Source organism: Salvelinus alpinus, chromosome 1 (genome assembly GCF_045679555.1).
Source record: "Salvelinus alpinus chromosome 1, SLU_Salpinus.1, whole genome shotgun sequence".
NCBI classification, from domain to species: Eukaryota; Metazoa; Chordata; class Actinopteri; order Salmoniformes; family Salmonidae; genus Salvelinus; species Salvelinus alpinus.
The window spans coordinates 82,237,222-82,250,958 of NC_092086.1; the positions used below are offsets into that span (position 1 = coordinate 82,237,222).

General features: G+C 42.1%; 1 protein-coding gene across 1 annotated transcript; it reads right to left on the reverse strand.

The window, feature by feature from the left end:
* Positions 1 to 371: 371 nt before the first annotated feature.
* LOC139531705 (SH2B adapter protein 2-like) lies at positions 372 to 13,505 on the reverse strand. The gene is made up of 9 exons (XM_071328409.1): positions 13,150 to 13,505; positions 6,370 to 7,103; positions 5,979 to 6,080; positions 3,667 to 3,758; positions 3,302 to 3,387; positions 3,063 to 3,209; positions 2,777 to 2,973; positions 2,229 to 2,400; positions 372 to 849 (listed from the first exon to the last, which is right to left on the reverse strand). The coding sequence occupies exons 2-9, from the start codon at positions 6,868 to 6,870 to the stop codon at positions 527 to 529; spliced, it is 1,620 nt and encodes a 539-aa protein (XP_071184510.1). The 5' UTR covers positions 6,871 to 7,103; positions 13,150 to 13,505; the 3' UTR covers positions 372 to 526.
* Positions 13,506 to 13,737: the final 232 nt, after the last annotated feature.

A 13,737-nucleotide genomic window follows, 5' to 3' on the forward strand; every position in this document is an offset into this window, starting at 1 on the left:
CAGATACATTTACAAGTGTCACTTTAGTGTTTGTTTTCTTGTAGCTTACATTTGGCATCATTCCATTACCTTACCTTTCTTTACTCTGTCACGTCCGTGTGTTTCCTGAGGGTCGCTAGCATTAGTGGGTCATAGTAGGCTAACGTTGTGGAATAATTTGGGGCATGTAGCCATTTGAATTATTATGGAACTCAGACCACACGTAGCAGGTTAAACCTGGAGCCTGGAGCACAGTTCACGACGACTGGACTGTTGTCATACAGTTCCATGATTAGTGAGGATTAGGGTAGATTTATAACTATTGTTCAACCCCTGTTGTACACTTTTTACCACCATCCAATATTTCAGGGACTAAACTTGAATATGACAACTTTCAGGATGAATCAAACCACTATATTGTTTTTATTCATCAATATATTTTGTGCGTAAAGGCTCTCCAAACCTGTTCCACCACCTGCAAAATCCATTTGACAAAACAGATATCTGATCCTGATGCTGTCAGAGTCATAGATGATGTCAAGGTTCCTCAGTAGAGAGAGTACTGGTTCTCTACTGCTCTTGTTCTTTGTGCTCCCTCAGTCTCCTGCTGTTCATCAGCTGAGCCACCAGAGGGCGGTAGAAGATGCTCTATGCTGCCACTGCGACTCCGTAAGCCCCCATCACCCCCATCCTCTAGTCTGGGGAAGGGAGGCAGAATGCGGGGTAGAGCAGGGGAACTGGGGGGGAGAGGAGAGTCCACAGATCCACCAACTGGCTGCAAGACTCCGGGAAAGAATTGTGCCAATTGGTGGAGGCCGTTCCGACAGCCAGGCTCTCTGGTAGGGGTGGACATCCGAGACACACAGAGCTCTGCAAAGAGGAACCCAACGGATACACGAGACATGTTAGAAACACACAGAAAAATGCACCATAGATCTAACCTTGTTCGACAATCCTGATTTCGCAAGCTTACATTCTGTTGTGAAACTAAAATAAAACGCAGCAGTCAGGATGGTGGATCAGGCTACCATAGATCTAGCTTGGAGCACAGCAGCATCAAGTCAGAAATTGCAATTACAATAATATGATATTCTATGTTCTATATTCAGGGGGTAATAGTACAAAATAACATCTTAAGATAAAAACAAAACAAGAGGACTGGTTTTAGTGATCCATAGGGAAGGATTTGTGAAGGAGGATATTTCAGTAGAAATCAAAACAGGAGACCAAATTAAATCAGAAAGGCTGGCACTAAGAGGGGTTACCAGTGGTGTAAAGTACTTAAGTAGTACTTTAAAGTATTTTTACATACGTCGTTTTTTGGGTATCTGTACTTTACTATTTACAGTTTTGACAACTTTTACTCCACTACATTACTAAAGAAAATCATGTACTTTTTACTCCATACATTTTCCCTGACACCCAAAAGTACTCGTTGCATTTTGACAGGAAAATGGTCCACTTCACACACTTATCAAGAGAACATCCCTGATCATCCCTACCGCCTCTGATCTGGCGGACTCACTAAACACAAATGCTTCGTTTGTAAATTATGTCTGAGTGTCGGAGTGTGACCCTGGCTATCCATCAATAAAAAAAAAGAAAGAAAATTGTGCCGTCTGGTTTGCTTAATATAAGGAATTTGAAATGGTTTATACTTTTACTTTTGATACTTATGTACATTTTAGCATTTACTTTTGATACTTAAGTATATTTAAAACCAAATACTTTTAGACTTTTACTTGAGTATGACAATTGAGTACTGGCCACAGTGAGAGGATTGGCTACAATTGGAGCAGGTGAGGGAAGAGAGAGCAGCACTGAGTAAAGAAGGTAATCCTACAGAGGGAGGACCAGAGAAAAGGGGATTAGGACAACTAAAAGTGCCCTTTGTCTCTTTCGCCTCTCCCTTCCCTTGTGGCGAATCATCAAAAAGACATCAGCCTGGAAGAGCGATCCTCAATTCCTTATGCTTGCCTAGTCCAGTGGATCTTTCCTAAAAGACTCCTTTGTCGGCTTGAAACTACTTTTTCTTTGAAAACCACTTTTCGGCTAGGTAACCCTTTTTGTAGCTTCGATAATGTAAATGCTTGACTGAACACATTTAAGATGAGAGGTTAGATATGGGTCAGGAATCAAGGAATGCAGGGATTGTTTTTGGGCATTAGACATGTTGGACATTATTATAATCATAATAGCCTACATTTTACATATCTCAAACAGTAAGACAGCATTAGCCCACGTGTTACCTGGGCGGCTGCGCTGTGTCTGGACGTAGCATCGCAGCGTGACATCTGCAGCCCCGCGAGACTCCAACGGAATGGGGTGGCAGTGGAAGTGCTGCAGCATGTCCCCCACGCTCTGGAACCACAGGTGGTGCACATGGCACTGGCCCTGAGAGTCCACAGACAGACGCAGGTGCTGCTCACAGAGAGGTAGAGGCATGCCGTTAGGTATTTCTACCATTACTATTGGTTTGCGTTCAACAATGCTAATGCTAAGCTGTAGCTTAGTAAACACACACATATTGGGTCGTTGCTAGACTACTTTCATGTGTCCATAAGATTAGATACATTTGGGTGAACTAGCAGGGGAATACAAGGGAATCTTTGGGTGAATAATTGTTTTAATGAATCAAGGCCATATGGCCAATACTCAGCACGGGAAGCATGTGGTTTACATGTGCAGGGCTATGACAAATACAGACAGATTTTGCCCTTGTGACGCAAACCCTGAGTGAATGGGCAGCCGGCCAGATAAAGAGACTAGTTTGGAACCAGGTTGCGTCTGAGTGTACCTTGGCTTTGCCCTGGAAGTTGAAGGTGAGGACGTATTCTCCCGGGCGCGTCTCGCTCTGGCGAATCACAAAGAGCCCATGGCTCCGGGCTCCGCCCACCAACACCAGCTGAGCAGCACTCACTCGAGACAGTGTACCGTGGAACCATGGGTAGCAGGTCAGAGAGGTGTCCATCTCAGAGCGGGGTGTTCCTTCACCTACGGGTGAGAAGCATAATATAAGCACCTTTTATCACAATATTGTCTTAGCAAAAAGCAGCCTTTCCACATAGAGAGCTGGCCATTACCTGCTCCAGGCCTGTTGAACTCCAGTGACTGGAGGAAGCGTTCTAGGGGGACATGGGTGGGGTGCAAAGGGGAGGCCAACAGGGTCCGAAAGCGGGGCCCTGAGGGGCCACAGGGACCAGCACGGTGCTGAGGGGTCTTGGGTATGTCTGGGTGGACATAGAGAGAGCATGGAGAGAAAGTTACCCTATACAGTCAGATGCTGAGTTACCATTACCAATTAAAGTGAATAAATACTCACGAGCCGTGAGCTCACAGTTACAGGTGGACACCGAGGGGAACTGGCCATGAGGACAAGACGTCAGCTCAATGTCATCTCCACTGTCCCTGCACAAAGAAGACATAAACACATTAAAACAGGGGATGAGAAGGAACTGGTTTGATTGTTACTGCATAAAATCATCTATATAGGGTACACCTCAATAGTCTTCTGTCAATCTGAAAAGACAAGGTAGATGAAAGCAATATCGTGGTTGCCCACTGGGATTTTGCTTTCACATCAGTGCAGGAACAGAGAGAAGGGAAGGAATCTACCTGCACTTGTAGACTTCATTAAGATTCACCCCTAGATCACAGAGAAGCAAGTGTAATGGTATTTTTCTTTACCCCGGGTCTATGCAGTCCTGAATGTCAGCCACCCAGGAGTGTTTCTGAAGGGAGTCTAATGTCTCCAGGATGTATTCTCCTCCATTCTCCACCTGCAACACAAGCATTGGATTAGGCACAATATTAGCACATTCAAAATCAAATAGACACTTGTGTAGATATGAGAGTATTAAATAGGTGTATAAAGAAACCAAATTATATAGATGGTTAAGTTCTATTATACAGCACATATTTATCTATCAAACGTAGTTCTTACAGGGCTGAAGGTCACTGATGAATATAAGATCATTTCAATATATACTATATATAGGCCAACCTATAATTGAGTGAATGTAGCAGAACATATCTTGATGGTACCATATTAGAAGCCTCTTTTGGCCTACTGACAAGAGCTTAGCTGAACAATATGGTCTGTGGTTTACCTCAGCCGACTATTTGTCTCTCTGTCAACTGCATCTCTGTATATTTATCACTCACTGTGCACAAAGCATTGACATTGATGACTACAAAAGACGTGTTTGACAAGTGTATACAGAGTGAGGGACTCAATTAACTACATAGACACTGTACTCAGCCAGTCATTCACTGTTTGGTTCATTACGCAAATCTGCATCATACAGAGCATTTGGTAACCCTGACTGTTATGTCATAACGCCTACATACAGTTGAAGTCGGAAGTTTACATACACCTTAGTCAAATACATTTAAACTCAGCTTTTCACAATTCCTGACATTTAATCCCAGTAAAAATTCCCTGTCTTAGGTCAGTTAGGATCACCACTATATTTTAAGAATGTGAAATGTCAGAACAATAGTAGAGAGAAAGATTTATTTCAGCTTTTATTCTTTCATCACATTCCCAGTGGGTCAGAAGTTTACATACACTCAATTAGTATTTGGTAGCATTGCCTTTAAATTGTTTAACTTGGGTCAAACGTTTCGGGTAGCCTTCCACAAGCTTCCCACAATAAGTTGGGTGAATTTTGGCCCATTCCTCCTGACAGAGCTGGTGTAACTGAGTCAGGTTTGTAGGCCTCTTTGCTCGCACACGCTTTTTCAGTTCTGCCCACAAATTTTCTATAGGATTGAGGTCAGGGCTTTGTGATGGCCACTCCAATACCTTGACTTTGTTGTCCTTAAGCCATTTTTCCACAACTTTGGAAGTATGCTTGGGGTCATTGTCCATCTGGAAGACCCATTTGCGACCAAGCTTTAACTTCCTGACTGATGTCTTGAGATGTTGCTTCAATATATCCACATACATTTCCTCCCTCATGATGCCATCTATTTTGTGAAGTGCAGTCCCTCCTGCAGCAAAGCACCCCCACAACATGATGCCTCCAACCCCGTGCTTCACGGTTGGGATGGTGTTCTTCGGCTTGGAAGCCTCCCCCTTTTTCCTCCAAACATAACAATGGTCATTATGGCCAAACAGTTCTATTTTTGTTTGATCAGACCAGAGGACATTTCTCCAAAAAGTACGATCTTTGTCCCCATGTGCAGTTGTAAACTGTAGTCTGGCTTTTTTATGGCGCTTTTGGAGTAGTGGCTTCTTCCTTGCTGAGCGGCCTTTCAGGTTATGTCAAGATAGGACTCATTTTACTGTGGATATAGATACTTTTGTACCCGTTTCCTCCAGCATCTTCACAAGGCTGTTCTGGGATTGATTTGCACTTTTCGCACCAGAGTACGTTCATCTCTAGGAGACAGAACGAGTCTCCTTCCTGAGCGGTATGACGACTGCGTGGTCCCATGGTGTTTATACCTGCTAACTACTGTTTGTACAGATGAACGTGGTACCTTCAGGCGGTTGGAAATTGCTCCTAAGGATGAACCAGACTTGTGGAGGTCTACAATTTTTTTCTGAGGTCTTGGCTGATTTCTTTAGATTTTCCTATGATGTCAAGCAAAGAGGCACTGAGTTTGAAGGTAGGCCTTGAAATACATCCACACATACACCTCCAATTCACTCAAATTATGTCAATTATCCTATCAGAAGCTTCTATAAAGCCATGACATCATTTTCTGGAATTTTCCAAGCTGTTTAAAGGCACAGTCAATTTAGTGTATGTAAACTTCTGACCCACTGGAATTGTGATAGTGAAATAATCTGTCTCTAAACAATTGCTGGAAAAATTACTTGTGTCATGCACAAAGTAGATGTCCTTACCGACTTGCCAAAACTATAGTTTGTTAACAAGTGGAGTGGTTGAAAAACACGTTTTAATGACTCCAGCCTAAGTGTATGTAAACTTTCAACTTCAACTGTACACTTGTGATAAAAATGTACTGACATTACAAGTAAAGCTGACCTTGAGGACAAAGGTGTTGTCCCTGTCTGGCATCTCCAGGGGCATGGTGGTCCGCACCTCCATTACGGCTGTCAGAGGAACACTCAATTTGGGCTTGGACGACTGGGTCAGAGAAAAAAGACAAGTTAAAGTTAGCACTGCATCACTGTTAGAAATCTATTTTTCACTGGTAGTTTTACCAAAATTCATATAGTTCACTAGTGGCTGACACCTAACTCGAAGTACTCCTGACTTCAGAGTCTGGAAAGGCTATGTTGATGTCGTTGGAACGATGCGTTGATAATGAAGAGGATGTGCTTTTTTACTGATTGGTTCTGCTTTGTGCCTTTCTCACAGTTTGAGATAACCAATCAAAGCTCAAGCCAACTACTACACGGACCAGGGAACCTACCTTGGGCGGCACATAGAACTCCAGCAGGAAGCCCCCCTCCCCTTCAGTGACCCCTCCTTCTCCTCCTCCTCTCATCCTCCTCAGCAGCAGACGACACTTCTGCCACTGAGCATTGCTGCCCATGCTGTGTGAGTCGTCCGCCACCATGTAACGCAGGGCTCCTTCCCTCTGCACCTCAGCTGGCAGGGGCCTCAGGGCAGCACTGCGGGATCCCCGGGGCATACGCAGCAGGCGGGGACTCCAACACCCTCCCGTATCCCCGTTGAGCCTGCAACGGGGTTCTGGAGAGGCTCCTCGGCTCCTCTGGAGCATGTCCCGGACCCCGTCCACCACACACAGGCTGACGTTACGTAGGGAGAAGCCCTTCCTGAAGTTGGCCCTGGGGAGGCCCTCAGATAGGTCCTCTGTGCTGCGGGACTGGCCCAGAGTCAGTGTGGAGGGGCCCCTGGGTTTGGGCCGGTGTCGCGGGCTGGGCTTCTGCTTCTCTGGGCTGCCCTCCATCAGAGACCAGGGAGCGGCTGGAGGGCCCAGTGGATCAGAGGAATACTGTAGGTGCAAGCAGATCTAACAGTCACCCCCTTAGGACAGCAGGCTGTCAGGGGAACTTCCTCAGGTTTGATTGGCTAAGTCAGCTCTGCCCTAAACCACACCCAATAATCCCGAGTACAGAACTGAGAGTTCCTCCTCACTCAATCCTGCTCTAAATCCTCCTCAGTGCATTCGGCTGGTGAGATCTGTGGATAGAGAAGGTCAGAAGATATGAGGGAGCTGAGTTGTATTTTAGGATACCCTCATTATTTCATAGTGGATACTCTGGTGTGCTGTTATAGAGACACCTCCATTTTACATCCCCTCCTACCTGATATGACGGCCTATCCTAAAATCCTAATCTCAAACAAAAACATGTGACACTCCCTGTCTCATGTGGGAGACTGTAACATGATACTCATCAATACCCTAACAACGACTGACTACAATCAATACAAGACTGTGTACCGGTCCGATACAAGCACTGGTTTGAATATCACTTTCAACTGATAGGTTTTTGTTAAATATAAAATTATGCTTTTTTGGGAGAAGTAAACTGCAAGTACACCTTATCTGGTTCCTCCCTGACCATTTAGATGCATGCATCACTGCCCTTTGGCAGTGGGGGCCGGGAAGGGAAATATGCAGCTTCAAAGTTTAATGAAGCTTTGAACAGAGAGAAAAAAGAGATTGGAAAAAAGGATAGGAGGCCCAAGTAGGAGTGAGGCCAGAGTAAGACTACTCCTTAACGCTGACGTTATAGTAACATTTGCTGACTTTCTCGAGAAAGAAAATTACCTATTTGCTATTTCACATTGTCTTCAATGAAGGAGGTCCAAGTCTGTAATTGTACACATGCTGTGCTCTTGTCTGCAGCCTAGCAGATAAGCTGCCAAAATGTGACAAGATTTCTCTCAGGCACAATGGCAGGGGGTTATCACCTAGCACTGAACAGCCATCCTTTGAAATAAGGGCTCAGCAGGAGAGAAATACATATCTCCTTATCTTAAAGATGATCCATAAATATTAAAGAGGTCCAATTAATGGTATCAGGGCCGGGGCTAGATGGGCTAGACGATCAGGCCTCGGCAGCTGGCCGCCTCACATTGAATCAACGTCTCTACTGATTGGACTTTTATGACGAGCGAAGGGAGATTTCAGCCTAATTATCTTCTAATGGCTGTGGCTGTCACGACGAGATGGTCTTTAAAAAAATGGTGACAAACGCTAGTGAGGGGCCCTGTCACCATGGGCAGGAGGAAACTACAACCCCCCCCCACTGTCACTGCCAACCCTGCACAAAACGACAGTTATCACAGAATTTGTCTGTGTTAGCAGTTTTATTGTCATTCTGGCAGAGATACAGTAATTTACTGGATATGTGTGGTCGCGAACTCAGTACATTATGATGAGTCTGGAGATTCTCCTGTTATTCAAGGATAAGGGATGCTTTTCAATAGTAGATAGAGCCGCAGTCAAACATATTTTATGTAATTACAATCCTCCATATCATCCATTTTGATGTTCTTACATTTCGTACAGTTTTTGTTTGGGTTCATTCCCCCAACTCTGTGTGTGTGTGTGTGTGTGTGTGTGTGTGTGTGTGTGTGTGTGTGTGTGTGTGTGTGTGTGTGTGTGTGTGTGTGTGTGTGTGTGTGTGTGTGTGTGTGTGTGTGTGTGTGTGTGATATTGTCACAGTGAACATCCGTCATTATGAGACTGAGGTATGAGTTAGGTTTGATCACTACTTCTATGCTGGTTCCTATGTCTGAATAATGTATGAATACAGTGTCGCCTTCCAGGAAATGTAAATTGTCTGGGGGGAAAAAACATTATATAGTCACCTGATCAAAGATCCATCATTGGAATATAACACAGTGCAAAATGTTATAACAAAATGCATCGTCTCATTGCTTGAGATGCTCATCAAATGTGTCCTCATTCACTCAAGGCCCTGTTCGAGTGCAAGTATCCCACTGGGCACAAACTGGTTGAATCAACGTTGCTTCAACGTAATTTGTCAATGTATTGTGGCGTGGAATCTACATGGAAAATACATTGGATTTGAAAAAAAGCCATCAACGTAAACTGTTAATTTTGAGGGTGACATGATGGCAGGGTGACATTTGAGGGTGACATCTACCACACGATGATGGCATCATGGTAACCAAATGTAAATTTCAAAAACAACGTCAGATCTTCAATGTTATATCCACTATCTGAAAAAAAACAATAGGCTGGGCAGCACCTCCTACTGGAGAATTGATCTACCTACAACTACTCTTTGATCTCCCATTCAGAGTTTTAAGCAAGCCTTGCTTAGCTATGATAGCTGTCACAGACTATTACCAATGTGCTATCGTGAGAATGATTGTTGAGACAGAGATCTCCACTTAAAAAACGAAATAGATGCACTGTTGATATCAAAGTCATTCCAAAAGGGTAGGCTTAATAGAGCAAATTAAATGTGACCATACTTTATCACTCATATATCATCAATGATACTATAGGCCTATATAGCATTTGGAAAGTCATCAACAGCTATTGTTCAAATTCAACCAAGAGTTCAACTAAAAATAGACAATACAATACACCTAGGGTTTCAAGCTCTGGTTGATTCAAAATGTAATGATATTTATTGACTTAATGGCTTAGTTCCATTCTTTAACTTTCATTTTTGGTTGAGTTGGAGACGTGAATCCAACATATAATTTGTTAACTTGTCGACAAGTTAATAGGCTATTTATCAAATCAAATCAAATCTTATTGGTCACATACACATATTTAGCAGATGTTATTGCGGGTGTAGCGAAATGCTTGTGTTCCTAGCTCCGACAGTGCAGTAGTATCTAACAATTCAAATTGTATTTTTGTATTTCAAAAGGGATATTGAATTGTGTTTGGTTGTCAATGCAACCAAATATCAACATTTGAAGGAGATGTATCTTGTGCTTAGATAGTTGGAAATTCAACTAACTTTTGACAGTTTTTTTGAGTAGGTGAATGAATATAGGTTGTAAATCTCATTGATCAATGTCTAAACTTAATATTACCCAATTATCCACATTTAAATGAGGTGATGTGCCCAGTGGGATGTGATTGAATAAGTGAAAGCAAGGACCACCCAATGCTTTCATCTATCTGTGATCCCTTAAAGCTACAATCAGGAGTCTGTGTCTCAGCACGACTGCAGCCTCGCCACTTGGTTTGGAACAGAACAAGCTACATTGTCAGGGAAGGATTTAGGAGGGATGCATTTTTAAGTCAATTTATACAGTGCCAATGGGGATATTTTTTTTTATTTTTTTTGTGTTGTTTGTTACATTATTGTGTAACTTTTTACTTTAGTTTATTTGGTAAATATTTTCTTAACTCTTCTTGAACGGCACTGTTGGTTAAGGACTTGTAAGTAAGCATTTCAGGGTAAGGTCTACAATTGTATGTGATAAATAAAGTTTGATTTGATGAGTGAGGGTGAGTGACTAGCCAGATACGGCATTTAAAGCCATTACTAACAGAAGGATAGTGTGAGAAGCTTAACGTGAGAAGGTTAACTGCCAGGTCCTCACTATATGAGCGACAATCTTCAGATTTATGGCTGGTTAATTGGAATTGGGACCAATAAAAGCAGCTACATGCGTAGGGAAAAATTTAAATTGGTGTGAATCCCAACCACATTAGTCTCTGGTATGGTTTGATTACTTTTTGTGGATTTTAAAACTCAATGCGCAACAGATTAAATTAGAATGTAACTACGTTTCTACCTTATCAGAATTTTAAAAAGTGCAAACTTTCTATCTTATTTCTGCATATTTTCTTTTATCACTCAGATTCCCGCTCTGCGTCCAGTGATACAGTCCAATGCAGATTCTCTTACCAGGTGGTGTTATTTCCGCTTCATAAGACAAAGTTAAAGAATCCCATCAACCATTGGCTGCGATGCCAATGGGTCCCTAGATACCATTATGCACATTCCATACACTCTCTCTCTGACCTGAGTTAAGATGGCAGATACCCACACAACTTACTGAATCTGTACTCATAGGACCTCAGGACATAAATATAATTGTTATTCAAACTAACATTTTCACTTCACAGCAGGAGTCTTTAGAGTCTAGAATAAATATTCTAATATCTTTTAGATTTTAAACTAGGTGTTTAATATCCACCCAGATCTGAATTGCTCAGCTAATACAACTTCCCCTTCCTCTATTTTCGAGGAACTTGAGAAGGAATATTGAGTCATTTTCTCCCCCCAAAAAATCAGCAGAGCACATCCGACATCTCAACATTTAATGAACGGTGTGCTAAACCTGAGAGAGTATATGAGGGCCCTGAGGGACATTGAGGACATGCCTCTCTAACTTCACTAGTTAGTGTGGAGAAATCCAAAGGACCTCTCAGCTTTACAAACCATGGACATTCTCTATGGGGCGAGTCCAATTTGGCATCAGTGACTTCTGCCCCTAAATTTCCTGCACATTTCTAGTGCTGTTTCTGTAATATTTTCAGTGACATTTCTGCTAATGACAGTGAGTCAGAGGGCATTTTCTAGGTTATTTCATGGCAATTCCTATGGCAGTCCATTACCTATACAGTTCTGGTTGGGAAAAAGATAATTAATTTATGCTATTGAGCAGATGATTTTCATGCCTGCAGCACAGTTTGTGTGTGTGTGTTTTGTGTGTGTGAATTGAGAGGAGAAACATGATCACTCCTGACCAGCGCCCCCTCTCCTATACAACGTTATGCAGAGACAGGAAGTAACTGTAAGTGGCTCAGACCTCTGACACCACTCCACCCACACACAGAAAAGCAGCTGGCCAAACACACACACACACACACACACAGAACATAAATGCCCATACAAATAAGTGAGCATAACCAAACACACACACATGCAATTTCACTAAGCAAACTAAAACTCCCTCACACACACACACACAACATGTTTTGCACAGAGGACAGAATTAAACAATCATAAACATAACGTAACTGCATCACCAAAACATACACAGAGAAATAGAATGTTCAACAGCATCCAATTAGATACATGGCCAATGTGGCTTTGAGGCAGATCCAAAATCCAATTCATATATGTAACTTAGGCAAACACTGGCCTGAATGAAACAAAAACATTCCACTCAGATCAAGACGACAAGGCTTTGACCAACATCAATGGCAAAGCATACCAAACATGTATTGACTGGTAGATGAAGTTCTCATGCATAATATAACAGTAGAGATATGGAATGTTATGGCTTAACTGTCTCTCATATCATATCATCATGACTCTGACATTTTTGTGTCCCAAAGATAAGAGTTATGAAAAACAAAGGGAAGGAGGGGAACTTTGCACATTCATAGAATTGAAGTGAGCATCAGAATGTAGCAACTGAAGTGGAATATCTGGAGTGGGGGTTGAACCAGCGATTCTTTGTCAAAACACAAGCACACTACCTCCTGTGCCATAAAGACCCAGACCTCTTGGATATCTATGGAATAGGTTGTCTGTTCACACATTTTAGGTGATGTTATTTATATGCCAAGAAAACAGAATGTATCATGTTCTGCATAAATTCTGTTTTGAATCCTGCCAGAACTTTAAAACATCAGTCCAAAATGAACCATGTTCTAAGGCATTATGAAGCCCTCATAAACCCTTAAGAAATCCTATATGCTTCAGAAAACATTCTTACTGAAAATGGTTATGCCAAATTTTCACACTTTATTTTAGTTTTCTGTTTATAAATGATACATGAAGCATTTAGACCATGTAGTGCTTATGAAGACTTCATAAATCGGCCTACAGCCTTTATAAGTAGTGTGACACCGACTGATGGTGGCTATGTAGCGTCATGGATGGATGATGCATAGACCAACACCGATGAGTTCATAATAAATACACCGTTTCACATTCAGTTAACTTTCATATATAATTTTTAAAAACCTAGTCTATATGATTTTTTCTGTTACATGTCCCACAGTTGAACCCTTGAGGGATTCATAATGCGGTAATAGACGCTTCTGAGCGAGTTCATTTGGGGGAGACACTCGCAATATGAGCGGTACTTCAAAAGCCATACATAAATCAATTGCATTTCCATAGCGAGCTCGAGGACAAAACAGTCGCATATTTAATCAAAATCAGTCACGTTTTAATCGGTAAAGTAATTACTACCTACAGTATAGGTTATACCGTTAATTAACTCAGATGGGTAATTATAATTAAGTCTATCAATGAACGCTTACCTTATCATCAGCAGTATACTCGCAGCATTGTCTGTCTTTGTCCTCTCATTTAACGAATTACGACAGGTTAGGAAATGGATTATCAGTCACAAAAATATAATTTCTATGGAAGCCTATAGCTATAGCTACTTCAACGTGTCCCCCTTCATCAAAAGTGAAGACACTAGCGCGCGCCGCACAGCGTGGGTAGTCTGATCAATGCCGCCTTGTTTAAAGGTCCAATGCAGTCATTTAAAAAAATCTTAATATCAAATCATTTCTGGGTAACAATTAAGTACCCTACTGTGATTGTTTGAAAATAAAATGGTCAAAAAGATACAAAAATATCTTCATAGCATGAGCAATTTCTCTAACAAGAATTTTGCTAGGACTGTCTGGGAGTGGTCTGAGTGGGGAGGGGAAAACTGAAAACTAGCTGTTATTGGCAGAGAGTTTTGGAACTCTCTTTCCTATTGGTCTATTGACTAATTTACGACCTAGTGATGTCACCAGGCAGGCCAAAACTACATCCCACCAAAACAGGCAGAAATGTCAGGTCTTTTCTAACAGCTCGTATACTAAAAGAGCATTATCATAATTTTCACAATT